General features: G+C 52.8%; 1 protein-coding gene across 1 annotated transcript in view; it reads left to right on the forward strand.

Moving 5' to 3' along the window:
• The first annotated feature begins 11,522 nt into the window (after window positions 1-11,522).
• ITGA9 (integrin subunit alpha 9) overlaps window positions 11,523-21,155 on the forward strand; it is a 355,639-nt gene continuing 346,006 nt past the window's right edge. The window contains exon 1 of the mRNA XM_044675555.1: window positions 11,523-11,716. Within this exon, the coding sequence (XP_044531490.1) occupies window positions 11,523-11,716 (194 nt within the window). The remainder of the gene's footprint in view (window positions 11,717-21,155) is intronic.

Genomic DNA, 21,155 nt, shown 5'->3' on the forward strand with positions numbered 1-21,155 from the left:
GGAGGAAAACATTTTCATTCTCTATTTAAATACTGGTACTTTTTCTGTTTAAGATGTTCAGAATGTAACAGTTGTTAATAAAAAGACATGGATTTTCAAACAGCTATTGTATCCTACAACGATGGTTTCCAAGAAATAACTGGTCACTAGAGGTAAACTCTAGACAGATAAAAGTACTGTGTAGAGGATGTTGAAGATACATGTGGACTAAATTGACATCATTTCTCATCCATTTGATTTTTCCAGTGTGAATTGTTGGTTTGACTCATTTTGAGGGACCACAAGTTTCATTCATGTGATCCTCTGGTAATCTGGGGTTTGATGCATTCAGCACAATGTCACTCTTAAACAGAATCAACTGGGGGGCCCCATCTGTAGGGGAGTCCTCCTTCCCTTGGACTGTGCACAGGCCATTCTCCAGGAACGTGCTCTCTAGCTTTGGAAACCCATTTCTCCCTATTCATGCCTCAGGCAGTAATCAGAGGTAATTCAAGTTATCTCAGTGGTTGCTCCTGCCAAAGAATCTTGTATGATGGTGGGTGGATGAATAATGTTTGAACTAGTATTTCTTAACCATTACTGTGGGCCAGGCACTGTGCTAAGCCCTGGGAGAACAAGAAAAGACAGAAACCTGGTCCTTGCCCTCAGAGAGCTCCCATTCTAATGGGGGAGACAACACAAATAGCTATATAATCCTTATACTTATATCCACTTATAATCCACACATATGTGAGATACCTGATATATGTATGTATAGTATTATATGTATAGTAATTGAGGGTCTACAAAAGACCTCCTGCAGAAGATGGGATTTGAGCTGAGTCTTACAGGAATCCAAGAAGCCATCACCCAGGAGTGATGACAAGAGAGAGTATTCCTGACAGGGAGCCAGTGAAAAGATATGGTGTTGGAGGCATCTAGGTGGCTCAGTGGATGGAGAGCCAGGCATGGAGATGGGAGGTCCTGGCTTCTAATCTGGCCTCAGATACTTCCTCGCTGTGTGATCCTGGGCAAGTCACTTAACTCTTATTGCCTTGCCCTTATCACTCTTCTGTCTTGGAACAAATATTTGGTATTGATTCTAAGATGGAAGGTAAAGGTTTAAGAACAAAAAAGAGATGGTGTCAGGCGATGGAATATCTGATGGGAAGAGAAGCCAGGAAGTCCATGTGGTGGGGTCATAGAGGACCTGGAAAGCATTCAGGTAAAAGAAGGCCGGCGAGGTGGGAAGGGGCTGGTCACGGAGGGCTTTAAAAGTCTGTTTCTAGCAGAGCTACCAGCAGACTATTGCAGGAGTTCAGTAATGAAATGATGGGATCCTAGGGCTACGGTTGTGTGAGTGGAGAGAAGGGTAGAAAAAGCAAGATCTGACAACACATTTACAAGGTTCCAGCTGCAAATCAGATGGAAAGGTCCCAGGGTCCTTAGGGACCAGCGGCCAATCAGATGGTCATAACTCTATTTTAGTGTCATTCCTGTTGGTAAAACCATGTTGTTTATGTTGCAGAAGCATTTGGCAGCACCAAGGCAAGAACCTTCTTTTCTGGGTCTTTAGGGTCTGCGGCTGTGATGTCCATAAGGGCAGTTGCCAGGCTGCATCTCCACTTGGGTTACTTCCTGGGATGATGGCTGCAGGGCATGGCTAGAAACAAACCATCATTCCTGGGGTTCCTAGTCTTATCCACGTGTTGGTGCAAGTGAGTTAGCAGTTGGTGTTTGTGGTGGCAAAGAAGATGGACCCCCTCTCCACAGTGATTAGTCCTTTAGTGATGGCTCAAGCTGGATAGAGGACAGGTTTTGTGTGTGTGTGTGTGTGTGTGTGTGTGTGTGTGTGTGTGTGTGTGTGTGTGTGTATGTGTGTGTGTGTGTGTGTGTGAGAGAGAGAGAGAGAGAGAGAGAGAGAGAGAGAGAGAGACTGAGACTGTTATTCCCAAGGCTCTTGGTTTCAGGGTCCTGGGTGATCTTTAACGGGAGGTGGTGGTGGGTTGTTGGTTTGACTCCCCCAGCACATTCCACCTCCTGCTCCTCTCTCAGGGGCCCTGGCTGCTATAGCTAGACTGACTTGCTTCTGGGAAGGCTACCAATGACCTTCTGAAAATAAGGATTGTAAGTCATTGATGTCAGCTCTCTGCTCCCAAAGCGTGATTAGAAATGAGTCCTACTGTGCCTAATTTTCTTTGCCTTTCTTTTCCCATCCTTTAACTGCTGTCTTGTCGTAGAAAGAAATGAATGAAGCCCAAGCTAAGGCCTGCTGTAATGGGATGCCATGGGATTCAGTCAAGTCTGGATTGGTTTCTAATTTAGGTGGGGAGTGACCTTTGTGAGCCTTGATAATGAATACAATGGGAATCCGAGCTTTATCTAGGAATTCTGAATACCAGAGGCTGTGACCAGATGCAGATGCCTTGGATCAAAGCCCTTGTTTCCCTTCCTAGTTATGGCTTTCATAGAGATCATGCCTACTAGGCCTATCTCAGAGAGTTTTCTTAAGACTGATGAACCTGTTTGGATGAGGCTCTGCAAAGTGATGCTCTATTAATCCAAGGCAAAGGGATTATATGTCTTTGTTGCTCTGCCTTTAGTCAGGAAGTTTTCTTTCTCCATAATCACAAGAATTGGAACTCACCAGGTGGGGCTCTCCTCTATCAATTCCAGGGCACTTGTACACACACACACACACACACACACACACACAGTGTGTTGGCTTCCACGGCTTCTCCTTGGTCTGTGGACGTCTCAGGCCATTAGGTAGCCACAGCAATTTTGTCTATTCCATAAGTTAACTATCTCCTGAAGAAAGACTTCTTTCTTCCCATCCATAATTAGTGGTGAGATAGATTACTTGTGGTGCTACCGATGGCCAGGGAGAATCAGCGTGACAGAATCTTAATGGAGAGGAATATAGAGTGAGGAGGGGAGTGCCCGCTAGGAGGCCCCAGGATTCCACACACAGAGAAGGGGTGGAGAAGGGCTTACTGTCCTTTGGACAAGATTTCTGGGCAGGTTGCTTGGTTTGGGGATTACAGAAAGCCAGATTGTGTCTGAGGACACAGCGGGGAGGGAAGCGGAATCCATGGAAAAGTGATGGCCAGATGAGCTGGTATTGAGCAAGTGATGGCCTTTAGAGAGGCTAAATGAGGTGACTAAGCGTACAGGTTCTCCCTGGCAGTGGGGATGCCTCCAGGCCTTGGCTTGGACTGTGAGCAGCAGCTTCTTCTACGTCATACAGTATTTTGTCGTCTTGCCCAGATCATCGTCCCGCAGAAGACGTGTGGCTTGCAGGAGGGTGATCATGAATTCTAGGCTGGTCCAATATTCACGTTTCTTTAGCATTCGGGTATCTGAGAAGCTGAAGCAAGTGGGGACACAACTGTAGAACTGGACATTCGGGCTGAGAGAACAGGAGGTGAAATGAGGGATGTGTCAGGTGCTGGCATGGGGAGAGACTCATGGCAGGGAGTCACCGCCAAGAGCCAGGAAGTGATTGCAGTAATCCAGGAGTGAATGATGTGGGCCACCACCAGGGTGGCAGCATCAGAGGAGAGAAGGGGGTGTACGCCAGAGATGGGAGGAAGGTAGAAATATAGAGAAGGTGGAAACATAGAACGGAGGACTTGCAACAGACTGGATATGGGGAGGGGTGAGAGAGAGTGAAGGGTCAAGGATGACCCCCAGGATAGAAGCCTGCGTGGCTGGGAGGTTGTTGTTATCCTCAATGGTAATAGGGAGCTTAGGAGCAGGCGAAGGTTTTTAGAGAAAGATAACGAGTCTAATTTTGGACCTGTTGGGTTTCAGAGGGCCACTGGACATCTTTGAGATGTTCAACAGGTAGTTGGAGATGTGAGACGAGGGGTCAGGAGAGACGTCAGGGCTGCATAAATTGATCTGTGAATCATCTTTGCAGAGATGATAGCCAAATCCATGAGACCTGATGAGATCTCCAAGTGAAGTGGTTTGGAGGGAGAAGAGAAGAAAGCCCAGGGCAGAGGCCTGTGGGACTCCCACCATTAGTGAGAATGATCTGGATGAAAGTCCAACAAAGGAGACAGAGAAGGAGTGATCCGATAGGTCAGAGGAGAGCTAGGAGAGAACGGCGACCCAAAATCCTCGAGAAGAGGGTCAGGGAGAGTGTCAAGGAGAAGAGGGTGGTCAGCAGTGTCCAAGGCTACAGTGAACATGAGATCTGAGAAAAGGCCATTCGATTTGGCAACTAAGTGATCATTACAACAGCGATTTGGACATTATACGTGCCTTTATACGTTATACATTCTTTTCCACTCATTCCCTCTTCATCCTCTGCACCAGGTCTGGGCTCAGGAGCTTCAGGCATCTTCATGGTGGTCCTTTGTGAAGCTTTAACAAGCACTAAAAGGCAAGATGACCAAGTGTCTCACTACTTGGACACATTCCTCATTTCCTTTGGGCCTGGATGGCCAGTTCCTTGATTCACTTCTCTAGGAGGAACTTTCCTTCCATTAAACTAAAGCATCTTATATCTTTTTGTTCATTTACCATTGGATAAGCATACTAGACCTGTGATTTTTCTTAATATTTTCAGGGCTTATCTCAGAGTCTGGAAAGTGGGGGGCTTCTCCCTCTCCTCTCCCTCCCCTTGTCCTCCCTCTCAGACTTCCCCCACCATCCCTCTCCCCCCTCTCAGGCAAGTCTCTAAGCCGCACAGTTCTAGGATTGGTGGCATCAGAATCTGGTTTTGGCTGACTCGATGGAAAGGGCAACAAGGAATTTGATAGGTGAGAAATCTTTGGGTGATTTTGCTAATAGTCACCGCCATCTGGAAAGCTGGGAGCTCTGGAGTCCCCTAGAGGAGGAGAACAGCCATGGTGAGGCCCGTAAGAAAAGATGACCAGTGTGTGTTGTCATGGGCTCCGTCCACTCTGCTAAACGGCCCAGAAAGCCTGGCCGGCGGCTTGTCGTTCGAATGCCCAGCACGTTCTGGTGCAGTGGGGAGTGGGAATAAGTGGCCCAAGGAAGGCTGCCAAAGGCAGCAGACTTCGACTTTGCACTGTGTCATGGTGACTTTTAAGTCCAGTCGAGGGAGAGGGAGGAAGCAGTGTTTGTTTTGGACATTCAGGTTTTATTAAAACAATGTATTTTGGGGCAAGTCAGTCTGGGAAAGGCCCCCAGAGACTTCTTGTCTAGCCTGGGCTGACCTCCGAGGTCCCTCCTGGCCCAGAGTCTGTCTAGCAGGCTGTGTGGACGAAGGCCACTCATGACTGTCCGTGTCGTGGATCCAGAGCTGGCAGGGACGGTCTTGCCCACCCAGTCTCATCCCCTCATTTCACAGATGAGAACACTGAGGCCTCGGCGAGCCTGCCAGACGTGTCTGAGATCCTTTGACTACAAGGTCAGAGCTCTTTGTACCGCACAGCCCTGGAAGAAACCCGGCCATTCCGGGGAAAACGGCAAACTCCCCTTCCCCAGGGACTTGACGTTTTCCCGGGAGGGTCGCACAGTCCCGCCGTGGGAAAGCAGATGCCAAGGATGTGTGAAAGCACAGAGTCGTTATGGGAGTTGGGTAGCACTACGACTGGGGCAGTCAAGTCAGGGGTGTGGAGGAGCGAATGCTGGCATCCAGTCTGCAAGGAAGGAGGGGACTGAAGGGGAAGAAGGAGGGCATTCCTGCTGTGGGGGCACGGCCTGGGCAAAGGCAGGAAGGTGGGACGTTCCAGACGATGGAAGGAGTGTTAGAATATCCCTGAACCTGGCCTGCTTAGCTTGGGAAGACTTGGCTAGGAGAGGGTTAGCTCAAAGAACTGCCTGCTACGATCATTGGGGGTGCAGGGAGAGGATTTGCCCTTTCCCTGAACCAAAGGAAAACCTTCTGGATTTCAAAACCATGTGGGAAACATGGTAATTCGATCTAGTCTGCTCTGGGGCAGACGGAGAAGAGCTGGCCCCTGGCCTCGGGGTCACGGCCCCCTCCCCACGGGCTCAGGCCCTGGCGTATTTATTTGTGGGAGCCACGGGGGAGCTGCTCTCTCTGTGTGGCTGAGAATCTGGCCTAGGACTGTGGTCTCTTCTGGTCCCAGGGTGGGAGCTGTGAGCCAGGTGGTGGCTGGGGCTCCAGTTCTAGCCTGGCTTTGCCGCTCTTTACTCCTCTGTCACAGGAGGGCAGCCTAGCTTGGATCAAAGGTTCTTGGCCTTTTTGGTCTTAACCCTTCGGGGCGCAGCTTGGTGAAGCTCTCTCAGAATAATACTTTTTACATGAATAAAGTACATTACAGAAGATTACAAAGGGAACCAGTTTTATTGAAATATAGTTATATTTTTAAAAAAATTCCTCCAGGGACAGCTGGGTGGCTCAGTGGATGGAGAGCCAGGCCTAGAGGTGGAAGGTCCTGGGTTCCGATCCAAGGCTCTTCCTTGCTGTATGACCCTGGGCCAGTCACTTAACCCCTATGGCCTCCCTTTCTGCTCTTCTGCCTTGGAAAACCAATACACAGGATTGATTCTAAGATGGAAGGTAATGGCTTAAAAAACCCCTTCATGCCATATAAACCCCATCAGGCATTGTGCTGAGTGTGGGGGGATGAAGAGAGACCAAACACCAAACACCGAACAGTCGCTGCCGTCGAGGAGCCAGCGGTCTCTGGCACTAGAAGGTGGCATCCTGGAATCCCCAGCACCCAGCACAATGCCTGCAGGGCACACTGTACACACTTGATAAATGGATGCTATTTGGTTGGCTCAGTACCTCCTTAATGTTTCCTCTTCAGCCTCAGGGACGTGTTGGCCTGCCCATAATTCATTCTACACCCATTAGCTCATTTAATGTCCATCACTGGCCTCCTGTGAGGTCTGGCCGACAGGTTATCCATGTTCAAATAGCATCTAAATGTCCCAGAAAGGATTCGAACCCAGGTCTCTGTCCGACACCTTTCTCCTACCCTCCACTGGTCGTCTGTTCAGTAAAGTGGGTCTGCGGAGCTATAAGATGACTGATTGGGAAGACAGAGGCAGATGGATGAGGTGCAGGAGACAAGCTAGGAAGAATTTGTTCTTGCTTTCAACTCCAGTTTTGCCAGGAGACATCGCAGGCTGGGGCAGGGTGAAGTGTTGAGTCCCTGAGAGAAGGCCCAAGAGTCCATTGATTTAAGTATATTTCAGATAAGTAAGCTTTTATCTTCTACGTGGGCAGAGCTCCTGGCTGGAATTGGAAAGCTGGGTTTCTCCCAGACTCTCTCAGCTCCCGTCCGCAGCCATGTCCCTCTCTTTCCAAGTGGCTTGTTTACTGATACATTAAACTCTTTGCCAGAGAAAACAGTCTTCCAGGCTACTTGGGAACTGGGGGGAGGGGCAGCGGAAGGGATGCTGGGAGGGGAGTCATTTTCCTCAACTCTAAAAAAAGATGGTGGCTTTGGACTCGATGACTCTGAGGTTCTTCTGACCCAATGCTAGGGTCTCATGAGCAAGAACCGAGCGAGATGAGGATCCCAGGAACCAGGAAACAATTCCTGCCGTGTGGCAAAACAGGACTGAACAGGAAGGTGTGCCTGCAGCATTCTGGAGGGAAATGGCAGTGAAGAGGGAGGGGGCAGTGTGTGGAGCTCCCCGAGGTTCACGAGCTGCCCTGATCACTGGACAGCCCTGATCCTGGGAGCAGAGTCAGCCAAGTGGGGCTGACAATAAGGAATCCAAGGCAGTCATGGCTGGTTTGATGCTTTCGTCCCTCACTCAATAAGAGGGTTTGCCTAGCAGCAGTGAGAACCCAGTTGAGTTGGTATAACATGAATTTGTGGTGGACCCAGTTAGAAAAGTTTTATGATTTTTCTTGACCTTAATTCAGCAGCACGTGTGTAGGAGACAAGATGATGGCGGTGGTCTAAGGTTGAGTCGTGGCAGGGCACAGTCGGTGAGATGAGGAGGAGGAGGAGGGGTCTCAGTAGAAAAGCATGGCATTCAGCCAGCTCACCAGAGAGGCAGGCTAGGGAAAAGAGGAGAGGAAAGGGCTGGTGCAGGGAAGAGAGAACTGACCCACCCAGGTGGAGGGAGGAGAGGTCATGGCAAGGAGGAAGAACAGGGCTTAGATAGGTGTGACAGAAAGGCAGAATGCCAACAGATGATGCTCAGAGAGAGGAAGCCAATGACCACTTGCTGGGTGGCCAGGCTAGGTGGCCTTGGGGGTCCCTTCCAACTCTAAGATGCTGGATGTCTGGGATATTACCTCCTAAAGCCCCTCAGGTTTGGGTGCCGGAGCGCTCATGGCTTCTCTCCCCCTAACAGTAGAATCTAGGTACTTTTGTAAATTTGTAAGATTCTTAGAAAAAAAGAGCCTTAAAACACAAGGCCCTATTCACAAAGTCTGTCGATTACTCTCAAACCCTCGGCCCCACTTCCTGAAAAATACAAAAGGGCTTATTATCAAAGGGGTGTTTAATCAGTTGAAGGCACAGCCCCGGAGCTGAAACATAATCTGCCTCAGTGGCCCTGTCTGTCATATCCACCTTGCCTTCAGATCTTTTCTTTGTCATGTGAAGCCCCCACCCCCGACACTTTTGGCAAGTTAAGGGGGGCCGGAGACAGTTTCCTTCTTCCTCCACCCACCTTCAGTCTTATGGAATAATCTCCTCTTTATTCTTCTGGAACGCTGAGACTGAGTGTGCCACCAGAAAGATGAATCATCCTCGGTTTCCGTGTTCTGCATCCAGAATTCTCGCCGGCTGCCTGAGCCTTTGCTTCATTTTCAGTATCCACTTCCAGCCTCGGCCTGTGGCGTCCGAGGGTCGGGCTTTGGACCCTGGCCCTGCCCGTCTTACCTGTGCCACGTTGGGCCGTATTATCTCAGCTTCGTGAGAGGCGGCCCAGACTCCCTCGTGTTTCTTGTCATGTATTCTCTCTTTATCCGTGTCTTGTAGACTTTGAGCCGCTCTTGGCTTCCCCTTCAGAAGAGAAAGTCCTTGAGATCTGGGATTGTTTCTCTCTTTGCTCAGATCCCCAGCACCTAGGACAGCAGCTGTTACCTGGCCCTCAGCTGCTTCAGTAGTGCCTGACTCTCTCGGGGACCCCATTTGGGGTTTTCTTGGCAGAGATACTGCAGTGGTTGGCCATTGCCCTCTCCAGCTCATTTGACAGTTGTGGAAATGGAGGCAAACAAGGTGAAGTGACTCGGCCAGGGTCACACAGCTAGGAAGTGTCTGAGGTCAGATTTGAACTCAGGAAGTTGAGTCTTCATGACTCTAAGCCCAGTGCTCTGTCCACTGCGCCCCCTAGCAGCTCAGAGCGGGCGCTTCAATGCCCATTGATTGATTTCTTTTCCTCCCTGGCAGTTACCCTCTTGGTATTGTAGGTCCCGGGGAGCAGAGACCCTTCCTCCTTCCCTCCTGGGAGTGGCCTTGACCCTGCTTTCTAGCCTCAGGTCTTCCAGCCTTGCCCTCCCCGGCTCTGCCAGCCTCCCCGGGCGCTGTGCACGCTGCCCGGGTGCTCTGCGGGGCACCACAGACAATTAAAACAGAAAACCCTCTCCAGAGTTCTGAGGCAGTAACTGCCCGGAGGCCGGGCAAGGTCCCCCCATTTGGGAAATGCCCATTCAGACGTGTGGCAGAGAGTTAAAACCAATGGAGAAATCAGTGCGTGCAGGCCCTCCAACCATGATTAGTGACGTGCCCCGGGGCAGCGAGGTGCCAGACCTGAAGCCAGCTCCTTGAGTTCAAATCCAGCCGCAGCCACGACTAGCAGTGTGACCCTAGGCAAGGCACTTCACCCTGTTTGCCTCTGTTTCTCATCTGTAAAATGAGCTGTGTGACCCTGGGTGAGTCATTTCACCCCATTTGCCTCTGAGAAATCTGAGAAATGAGCTGGAGAAGGAAAGAGCCAACCAGTTCGGTATCTCTGCCCAAGTGGGGCCATGAAGGGTCGGCCATGCCTGAAAAACAACTGAACTGGACAGAATGTGGCCGCTGCCATGCTAGGGGGTGGGAGACGAAGATCAAACCCCAAACTGTCCCTGGCCATTCCAAGGCTTTCCTGTGAGATGCAGCCAGAGAAGTGTGAGTCAAGGCAGAGCGAGCCGGGAGCAAAGCAGGGAAGGGAAATTCCAGGTGGGAGAGAGGAGGGCGAAGTGGGGCTGGGAGGCCCGGGAGGCCGCAGGGAGGAGATGAGGTGTGGCGTGGCTGAGGGGCATCTCGAGATCCGGAGACCAAAGCATCTTCTCTTCCTGGAGCCTCTGCTGCTCCTGGAGGGCAGAATCGTGGCCTTGTGGGTGTTCTGGCTATCCGCAGGGCCCTGGCCCCCCCGGCCCTGGCTGCTCCTTGTCTGCTCAGTCACCCGCTGGTTCTTGAGGAGGGTCTCTGGCCCTGGTGCCTGCACATTTAGTCCGGACCCTTGGGGATCTCCTGGTGTGGAAAGGCTCCTCCACCAGTGCCGTGGGGCAACTCGTCTGCGGCCTAGAGGGTGGCCTGGAGGGTGGCCTGGGAGCGCTGAGAGTCTGAGGTTTTCTCGAGGTGGTGGGCTCAGAGATTCCAGCCCCATCGCCTGGGGGCTGGGCGCTGGCTTTGGTCCTGGGGGGGCCCAGAGGCAAAGCAGCAGCAGCAGCCTTTCCCCCGCGGTAGCCACATTCTTGGGGAGGAAACAACCTCTCCACCCCGAGGCCGCCCCGTGCTCTCCCGACCTAGCCAGGGGAAATCAAGGTGATCCGGGGCGCAGCGGAGGCACCAGCTGCTGCTACCTGCTCTTTCTCTTCTGAGACGGGGGTCCCATCTGCCTGGAGCCCAGGACGCCCATAGAGCCCACATTCCTAACGGCAGGCTTGGAGGCTGGGGAACTTCCCCGCCCCCCTGGGCCGGGTCACCGACCCCCTGAATTCCCGCACTCTGGGGTGGAAGTATGGCAGCGCCGGGCACCTTCCCTTCCTGCTTCTCTCCCGTTAGACAAATGTAACCAAGGACGGGACGGAGGGGGCTTCTGGGGCGCCTTTGGACTGCATTTCCAGCCGCCCCAAAGAAGGGGTGCCCGCGGCTGGAGGGGGCAGAGGCTTCTCTTCTCCGGGGTGGGCGGGCAAGAGTGCGGGGCAGGGCGCGGCCGTGGCCCGCAGGGGGCACTGTGGATCAGCCTTTGGGGCTGGCCTGGCCGGCCCGGCCCCGGCAGCCCCGGCGGGCGGGCGGGTAGGGGGCGGGAGGCGGGAGGTGGGAGGCTCGTAGGCAGACAGAGGCTGGAGGGCCGAGAGAGCGCACGGTCCGCTCCGGAGCCCCACCAGGGGATCGCTGAGCCGGCCTGGGGCTTCCTCTCCGTGCCCGAGGGACACTCTAATCCGCGCCCCCCGCGCGGCCAGGGGCGCACACGCAGGCTCACACTCACACACACGCGATCACACTCAGCCCCAGCCGCGCGCCCAGGGTGCTCGCCCTCCGGGTCCAGTCCGGCCCGGGCCGGAGCGGGGAGCGTGCACCGGGTGGCCGCCCGGCGGGATAGTAGCTGGGAGAAGGACTCGCCAGTCCGCTAGCCCGCCCGCCTGGGATCCCCGGGCTCTGACTCGGCCGCCGGCCGGGGGGCGCGCGGGCTGCGGGATGCGGGCTGGCAGCCGCCGGGGCCCGGGGGGGCTTCAGGCGCTGTTCGTGGCGCTCGGGGCGGCGGCGGCGGCGCTGGCGCTCGGGGCAGCCGCCTACAACCTGGCCCCGGAGCGCGCCGTGCTCTTCCAGGGCCCCCCAGGCTCCTTCTTCGGCTACGCGGTGCTCCAGCACTTCCACGACAACACCCGCTGGTGAGTACCGGTCTCCGGCTCCACCGCCAATCCCACCCTGGCGGCCCCCGGCCCCCGGTCCCCACATCCCAGCTGGGCGGCGGGGCGGCGCTCTCCAGCTTCGGTTCTCCCTCCCTCCCGGCCCGGCCAGGGCCAGGGCCCTGAGGCGGTGGGGCTGGGCGGCCCCCCCCGGGGCTGGCCGGGCTCTGCCAGCAGCCTCTCGGGGGGCCTCTGGAGCCGAAGCTTTCTGGAGACCGGGTGGGCACTTCCCTCTTCCCGGCTGGGGCCAGAGGCTTCGTTGGGCCCTCAGAGGGAGGTCAGAGGGAGTGAGCTCCCCGCAGGGCAGAGGTTCAGACCGAGAGCCAGCCGCTCGGCACCGCGGGGTGGGCTGCTGGGAGGAGGACACGGCGGTGCCTTCTCCGAAGGGGCTCCGCCAGCTGAAGAGGACTGCCCCGTTGGAAGGCCAAGGCCTTACCTGAGAGGGAGGCTAAGAGAGTCCCCTCAGGGATTCCCGGTCAGTCCAACCCCCCTTCATTTTACAGATGAGGAAACTGAGGCACAGGGCAGTCTGCCTGGAACTGAGCGAGATCTTGTAGAGGTAGCGGTCCCAACGGACTTGGATTCCTCCCTATTTTTTTGTCCTCCCCTCCCCGGTGCAGTGGCTGCCTGGGTGGTATGTACCCCCGGCGTTGCAGGGGCTCCCAGATGCACCCCCAGAACCTTTTGTGTTTGTTGATTCACCCGGGCCGCCTCCTTCTGGCTCCCTGACTCCAGAGCGAGGCTGACCCCTTTCCCCAGCCAGGGCGATTTGGGAGCCGAGGCCGGACCCTGTCTGAGCCCCTCAAAGACGAGCCGGCCCGTCCTGCCGGAGGAGGAAGGGGACCTTCGAGTCCTGGGCCAGCTCCCGGGGCGCGGCCCGGGGCTAAGGTTTGGGGAAGTGTCAGGAGTTTCCCAGGATGCTCCGGACACAGCATCTTTGGGCAGGGAAGGAGTGGCTTCCCGAATCCGAGAGAATCCGAGCGTTTTCGGGGCGGAAGGGATTGAGCCCTCGAAGGGCTGGATAAAGCCTGGAGCTTTCCCTCACCAGCCTCCCAGCACTCCCGCTTTGGCTTAAACAGGAGGGGAAGGGGGCGGAGCTGGGGGCGGGGCAGGTACCCCGCGGCCTCGGGGCCGGCCCATCCCACCTGGGAGCTTTTCTCCTCGTTGGCCGCTTTTTAGTTTAGTTTAGTCTCTGGTGCCCGCTCGCCCGGGACTCCTTTGCTTCTTGTTCTGGGGCACGAGGCCAAGCCTCGCTGGCCCGGTTCCTCTCTCGCGGGACAGACGGACACGCGGGCCGTTCAGGTCGTGAGCGGCGACCCTCCCCCTCTGCCTGGGGTCTCTCTTTGGGCCGCTCAAGGCTTGGCGCCTTCAGCCGGGCTTTTTGGCTTTGGGGGTGTGTGGGGGAGGGATTGGCAGAGCCTCCAGGCCCCTCCCCGGCCTTCCTACAGTGCGCCGCGGCCCCCAGATGAGGTGTGAGCGGGGCACAGCCCGCATTATTCTCCTTTTCCCTCTCTCTGCGCTGCCCCGGAGAACCTGGCTGTCTGGGCGGGGGAGGGGGCCGGTATTCAGATCTTGGCTAGCTCAGCTCTGTCTTCCCCTCAGCCATCTCATACTGGGAAGTTGGCGTTTTGAACCCAGGTATAAGACTTCGCCTTTTGTCTAGGAAACTTTCTCTTCGTCTCTGTGACTCATTGACCCGGCCTGGCACTTCTCAGAGTGTCCCTCTGGGTCCCTGACACTCCTTCAAAAGGTCCACAAGCTCAGCAGGGTCTTCTTTTCCTTAAAAAAAAAATTCCCTTTCTTCTTAGAATCAATATTGTGTATGGGGTTTAAGGCAGAAGACTGGTGGGGCTAGGCAAAGGGGCTTAAGTGACTTACCCAGGGTCACACAGCAAGGAAGGTCCTGTCCCCAAGCCTGGCTCTCAATCCACTGAGCCACCCAGCTGTCCCCTCAAAAGTATTTTCCTAATAATGACTGTGTGACCCTGGGCAAGTCACTTAACCCCCGAAGCAGGACAGCAGTAAGGGCTAGGCAATGGGGGTTAAGTGACTTGCCCTGGGTCACACAGTCAGGAAATGTCTTAGGATCCCTTTATACCCATAAAGATTATTGTGGCATCCTCCCCAAAGTGCTTTTGTTTCTATGGGTTGTGTCCAACAGTCCGCAACCAAACAAACAGTAAAGAGCGTAAAGGGCTTCGGAGACCATAATGTTTGAGAACTGAAGTTGTGGCTTAATGAGGTATTTGTGGAGTCGAATTCTGGCATCAGCTCCTTATTGATCCCCTCCCATGTCTATGCCATTGGCATCTGGGACAAATGGGACTTCCAGGCTTCCAGCCAAGTCATTGATAAATAGAGAGGGGGGGGGGGAGCTACAGCTGAGACTTAAATGGGAGGGAGGGGATGGGTCCATGGGTCAGAGAAGCCAATGGGTGTCCAGGCAGCCTTTGGCCATAAGGGCTGTTTTCTTTTTGGGGTTTAAAACCCCACCTGGTGAGCTTAGAGCTTTGAATGCCAAGTCACCTGAACTAAAGAGAACAAAGAACCACAGCCCCCCTCCACTCCCCCCCCCCCCCATAACAAGTCCCTGGGAAAGAGGAGAACTGACTGGCTTCTTGGAGTCCTTCTTGGGAAGATTGTATCAGAGACAGCTGGGACCCAGCCAACTTGTCCTGCAGATCTCCCCCCACCCCAGTACATAGAGTAAAGAGCATATGGGAATGGCTAGAGAGCAGGGCTCAAATCCATCCTGGGCAAAGTGACTGTGTGACCCAGGGCAAGTCACTTAACCACGTTGAGCCCCGTTTTCTTTTTCTATAAAATGAGGATAGTAATGCTGTGTCCTTTACCTTTATGAAATGTGCCTAAAATACTTTGTGAACCTTAAAGTTCTATATATGTCAGCTACTATTATTGCTACTGTCGTTGAGAGGCAGCTTGCAATCAGAAAGAACAGGGTTCAAATCCCACCTCCGACCCCCAGTAAGTCCCTTCGCCTCTAAGTCCCCCCTAGAGACTCTCTGAGACCCCAAAGTGCTAGCAGGAGCCAGTCTGCATTGGGAGAGAGTTTTCTCTTGGGGAGCTCATTAGCTGAGGCCACCTCTTGGTCCAGGCCTTATTCACTGGCTGTCTGCTCTGAACTGGACACAGACTGACAGAATGAGTTGGTTGGCAGAACTGAGGCCTCGAGTATTCTTGGAAGAAGCGGGAGACAGACTGGGACCATCAGTTGCTAGAGAAATGACAAAGCTGCTGTGTCCTGAGGCAAAAGGCCTGGGCCCAGCAGGACCAGCTCTTCTGTCCAGTTCTGGACACTCTGGGCCTCAGCCACGTGGTGGTTGGTTCTGTGACCTCTGGGTCTGGCCTCCCAATCTGTTAGCCTGTGAAGTCCTTCATCATCTTTTTTTTTTTTTTTTAAACCCTTAACTTCTGTGTATTGGCTCCTAGGTGGAAGAGTGGTCAGGGGTGGGCAATGGGGGTCAAGTGACTTGCCCAGGGTCACACAGCTGGGAAGTGTCTGAGGCTGGATTCAAACCCAGGACCTCCTGTCTCTAGGCCTGACTCTCCATCCACTGAGCTACCCAGCTGCCCCCTCATCATCTTCTTCTAAAGAGACTGAGCCTGTCTGCTCTGGGTGTGTGTCTGGTTTGGGCTTGGTGGAACCTGCTGCTCAGGTGGTAGGAGACCATCATTCCTCCATCCTCCAGTGGGGCACCCTCTGACCTGTGACCACACAAATGGGTCACTCTGGAGGCATCATATCTGTTTGAAAATGAATAGTGGAGCACCGAGGCATGAAGGGGGAGGAGAAGCAGTGATGGGGGGGGCAGGATAGATAGGGGGCTGGGCTTGGAGTGCAGATTCTGCCTCAGCCCTTTGCTAGCTGTGTGACCCTGAATAAAATATATCACCTTTCTTAGCCTCAGTGTTTTCATCTGTAAAATTGGGCTGATAATAGCACCTCCCACTCAAGGTTGTTTTGAGGAAAAAAACCAGCTAGTAGTCAGTCAGCAAACATTTACTGAATGCCTACTGTGTGCCAGGCACTTTGCCAAGTGCTGGGGAGACAGAAAGGCAAAAAAATCATCCCTTCTCTCAGTCTAATGGGGGAGCTGAGGTGAAAGCAGCGAAGCACTAATCAGATTTATCCAGCACAAATTGGGCGAATCCCCAGGGCTGAAAGGGGAGAGGCTTCTTGCACAAGGTGGGATTTGAGCTGCTTCTGGGAGGAAGCCAGGGGAGCTATAGGAGGTGCTGATGAGAAGGGGAGAGCAGTCCAAGAATGTGATGGCCAGAGAAAATGCCTGGATTGGGAGATGGAGTGTTTTATGCAAGGAACACTGAGGAAGCCACTGTCACTGGATCAAAAAGCATTTGTGCCCGGTGAGATGTAAGAAGACTAGAAAGGAGTGAGAGGCAGCTGAGTGGCTCAGAGGATAGAGAGACGGGAAGTCCTGGGTTCCAATCTGGCCTCAGACATTTCCTAGATGTGGGACCCCGGGCAAGTCACTTAACCCCATTGTCTAGCCCTTACCACTCTTCTGCCTTGGAGATCAATGCACCATATTGATTCTTAGATGGAAGGTGAGGGTTTAAAAAAAAAAGAAGACTGGAAACGAGTGTGTTTGTGGGACAGCTTGTTAAAGGCTTTGTCTACCAAGCAGAGGATTTTCTGTTTGATCCTGGAGGTAATAGGGAGCCAGCGAGGTTGATTGAATGGGCCAGATGGGGACAGACATGCTCAGGCTTGTCCTTTAGGGAGATCAGATGGATAGTTGAGTGAGTGGAAAGAGAACCCTGAGCCCAGAGAAAGCACTTTACATCTGGCCCTGCAGCCCAAAGCAGCCCTTGAAGCAGCTGGCCAATTGGCCTGTCCAAGCAGGAGTTCATTTTCGCCTTTTTGATCTTGCCCGATAAGTTGCTCCTCAAGGGCGAGGCGTCTTCCATTTGTTTCAGATTCTCGGAGTCCAGCATAGTTAATGGCACATTTTTTTTTTTTAAACCCTCACCTTCCTTGGAGTCAATACTGTGTATTGGCTCCTAGGTGGAAGAGTGGTGAGAGTGGGCAATGGGGGTCAAGTGACTTGCCCAGGGTCACCCGGCTGGGAAGTGTCTGAGGCCAGATTTGAACCCAGGACCTCCTGTCTCTAGGCCTGACTCTCACTCCACTGAGCTACCCAGCTGCCCCTCAATGGCACATTTAAAGAGAGCTTCTTGACTGATTTATATATCTGAACAGTTGGGGAGAAATGGCAGCTCTTATTTTTAATATTGTCAAGAGGCGGGTTTACCTGGAACTGGGCTGTTAGTGCTCCAAAAAATCCGGAAATGAATAGAAATGAAGCCAAGGCTCATTACCCCTTAGCTTGCCGTGACTCAGTTTCAGAAAGACCCCAGGTGGAATTGTGTCCTCTGAAGGGCAGCAATGAGGAAGACTCATCCTCCTGAGTTCGAATCTGGCTCCAGACACTGCCTAGCTGTGTGACCTTGGGCAACTTACTTGACCCTGGTTGCCTCTGTTTCCTCATCTGTAAAATGACCCAGAGAAGGAAGTAGCAAACCACCCCAGTATCTTTGCCGAGAAAACTCCAAATGGGGTCACAAAGAGTCAGACAAGGCTGAAAATAACTGAACAATAACAAACCAGTGATACAGCTGTTAGCACCCATTTGCCCAACAGGGCATGATGAAGACGAGGTAGGGCCTACTGGGAAGCACCAGTCAAGGAATGACAGATCTGGGGTGTTTCTGGCCCAATCTCGTACTTTCCAGTAGGCCAAGGCAGGAGTTTCATGGACCTGATTCCTGTTCTACCTGTAACTCTTTACACAACCCACTTGGTTTAAATGGACGTCTCTTGTTCCTTTAGTTCCACTATAATCTCTGTCTGTCTGTCTCTCTCCTCTGTCTCTAGCTGTCTCTGTCTCTGTCTCTGTCACTCCCCTTACCTTCTATCTTAGAATCAATACTAAATATTGGTGCCCAGGCAGAAGAGTGTGAAGGTTAGGCAATTGGTGTTAAGTGATTTGGCCAGGATCACATAATGAGGAAATGTTTGAACCCAGGACCTCCCATCTCCAGACCTGGAACGCTATCCACTGAGCTACCTAGCTGTCCCTGTAATCTCTTTTGAATCAATTACTGTCTTGCTTTTATTTTCACTCATTTTGGCTTGTTGAATTTTGGTTCTAAAGGGAGCCAAAAGAGCTTCCTAATTTTTACGAGTGAATGAAAATAAAGTAAGGGGGCAGGAGAAAGTCTTATTAGAAGAAGAGGGACTGGCAAAGCCCAAGGGGAGAAACTGATTGGGTGGGTGAGTCCAGAGGCTGCCCAACCACCACATGGAGGAGGCCCAGCCCATGGGTAAAAGGGTCACTTGGCCCAACCCTTGTTGAGAAAAGTGCTATATACAAAGAGACCATTATTCCTGGCTAATAGAGCCCATGGAGGGGAAGAAGATGTAAGAAGACTGGAAAGAAGACAAGGGCTGTAGACATGACAAGATCAGCAGAATGATGAAAAAATGAAAAAAAAAAAAAAGAGAGTGACTGTCAACTGAGGAAAAAGAAAGACTGGCACGTGGCCTCTTCTTTTCCTTCCTTCCTTCCTTCCTTCCTTCCTTCCTTCCTTTCTCCTCTCTTCTTTCTTCTCTCTCTCTCTCTCTCTCTCTCTCTCTCTCAACCCTTACCTTTCATCTTGAAATCAATATTGAGTATTGGTTCTGAGGCAGAAGAATGATAAAGGCTAGGCAATTGGGGTTAAATGAGTGGCCCAGGGACATACAACTGGCCAAATCGGAGGCCAGTTTTGACCCTAGGACCTTCTGTCTCTAGACCTGGCTCTCTATCCATTGAGCCACCTAGCTTCCCCCTCTCTCTATTTTCAAAAGCTTTCCATTCCATCTAATTTGGTTTTGATGAGTATCCAAAATGGCGGGCAACAGCCATGAACAACTTTGTTCTTAAGATATTTTGGATGAGTCTGATGGCTGGGGAATTGTGGATAAAAGTTTAGTCTATGGTAATGCTATGGTTTTAGTGGAGTCCATTGATTAAGTTTTCCAGGGGATTTGGGGGTCCATATGTGTAACATGGAGATGTCACGCATCTATCCATGAAAGACAGTAGCTCATGATGCATTTTTCTATTAGCCGTTAGTGTGGGCTGCTATATCTTTGCAAGCAGCAGTGATACATTTATGAATATTATTCATGACGATTGTTATTATCATCATTGTGCGTGACTGCTCTTCAGTAGCTGAGGAGACACCACATTGCTGATTTCCTTCATCAGAGTCCTTCATCTTCCTGATGGAGGCACCATGTTCTGCCCCAAATTTAGAAAGCTGGTTCTAATAAAGTTACTCCATTAATAAACTGTCTCAAGACTGAGGAGCCCCAGGCCAGCCAGAGACATAACAATAAGGGGTGGAGAGAGAGTCTGGGCCTGGGACTTCATGGGTGTAGGGAGCTCCCAGGGGAACGATGTTCTCCAGCACTACAGATTTTCACCTGCTTTGTTATAGAAAGGTCCCTGGGAGCCCTCAGGGGTTTGTTGATGTGTAGAGCCACCTAGTCTGTGTCCGAGGTGAGCCTCGAACCCAGGTGAGACTTCCTGACATGATGCTGGCTAACGGTGGCATGCTCATGAGCCCCTGAGCCTCATCAGGGCATGTTGAAGACCTTGCCCAAGACTGATGCAGAACAGGGACCAGGGAGGGAAGAAGTGTGGCACAATGGCTTTGGAGTCTGCGGACTTGGGTTCGAACCTCTGTTCTGTCCCTTCTTTCACTTTGCTCAGGGTGCTTAATGTCTTTGGGCCTCAGTTTCCTTAACTATAATATGAAAGGAGGGACTAGATACCTTTTCCTTTTTCTTCAGCTTTGATGCTGACTCCCTGTAGGACCTTGCACAAGTCCCTTACCATCCCCAGGCCTCAGTTTCCTTATCTGTAGCATGAAGGGTGGGACTAGATAAGTCTTCCTATTTCTTCATTAGATCCGAGATCCTTTGAACCTTCTTTTCTGCCAGCTTGGGGACGAGGTGACCTCTGCGATCCTGCCATTCCGTGGCCAGATATCTGACTAATTCTTGTGATCCTGTCGACGTCAGCTTGAAGGAAATGCTCAGGGGCCCGGGTTCCCTATTCCCCGGTGCCTTGGAGTACCCTTCTCAGCACTGGCCCATCACTTCCTCATTGCTCCCTCGTGCGAGGGGCCCCCAGCTCCGGCTGCCTCGTGCGAGGGGCCCCCAGCTCCGGCTGCCTCATGCGAGGGGCCCCCCGATGCCGGCAGATGCTGGCAGCCTCTGACAAAAGCCCACTGTGTCTCGCGCCCTTCACTATGGAGGAGTTCCTCAGCTGCTGATGCTGGGATGATAAAACCCTGGGACAGAAATAAAGGATCCAGGCCAGCTTCCAGCCCTCGAAAATGCCTCTTTCACCCCCTTTGGATGCGGAAGGAGTTGGGTGATGCCCCAGCTGCCTTCCTCTGGCGGCTGGGCTTGTCTGGCTATCCCGGTGCTGGAGGGGGCTGAAAGGAAGCATAGAGGCCACTCAGGCAGCCCTGTTTGGGGAACCAGACAAATGACTGCAAGTGGAAGGAAGAGAAGGCCGGCCCTGAAATTGTACTGAGGGTATCGGTCAGGGAGGGTTGGGCCAGGGCGGGGAGACAAGGCCAAGAATGACCTCACAGCCTTAACTGGTGCCGAGGCTGGGAGTCATGCTGAAAAAACCACAGGAGAAAGAGGGGAGGCACCCGAGGGACCCCCCAAGCCAGGTACAAGTCCCAGAAAAAGGAAGCAACCTGGGACCCCTTGTAGGATTAAAACTCAGCCTTCTCTGTTTAGCCTGGCCATTAAAATGAGGCTGGGCCTCTTCTCAGGAGGCAGCTTTTTTTTTTTTTTTTTGCTGGCTCTGGTGCAGGCTGGTTGGGTGGGCTCTCCCCATGGTGCCAGGAGAAGGGGAGGATGCTTGAACCGGAGCGTCAGCTTGTTGGGATGCTCCTAGTTAGCCCTGTGAAGTGGGAGGAATTCTGGATTTGAAGCCCGAGGTCCTGGCTTCTGCCCCTTTCTACCTGCGTGGCCTTGAGGCCTTGGTTCCTCCTCTGTCTGATGAGGGGTTGACCCAGCTAACTTTGAGGGTCTCTTCCTAGGAAGTTCTCAGTGCTGTGTGGTCTAGACCTGGTGCCTCCAAGTGGTGTCAGCCAGTGGGCATTTATTAAGTGCCTACTGTGTGCCAGGCACTGGACTAAGCGCTGGGGATATAAAAGCAGTCAAAAACCCAATCTCAACTCTCGAAGAGCTCATGGTCTATTGGGGAAACACCATGCCAAGAACTACATGCCAACAAGCTAAAGACAGACTAAACTGGGAATGAGTGGCAGAGGGAAGGCTGTGCTAGCATGAAGGAGAGCTGGGAAG

This window comes from Gracilinanus agilis, chromosome 1, assembly GCF_016433145.1.
Source record: "Gracilinanus agilis isolate LMUSP501 chromosome 1, AgileGrace, whole genome shotgun sequence".
NCBI lineage: Eukaryota > Metazoa > Chordata > Mammalia > Didelphimorphia > Didelphidae > Gracilinanus > Gracilinanus agilis.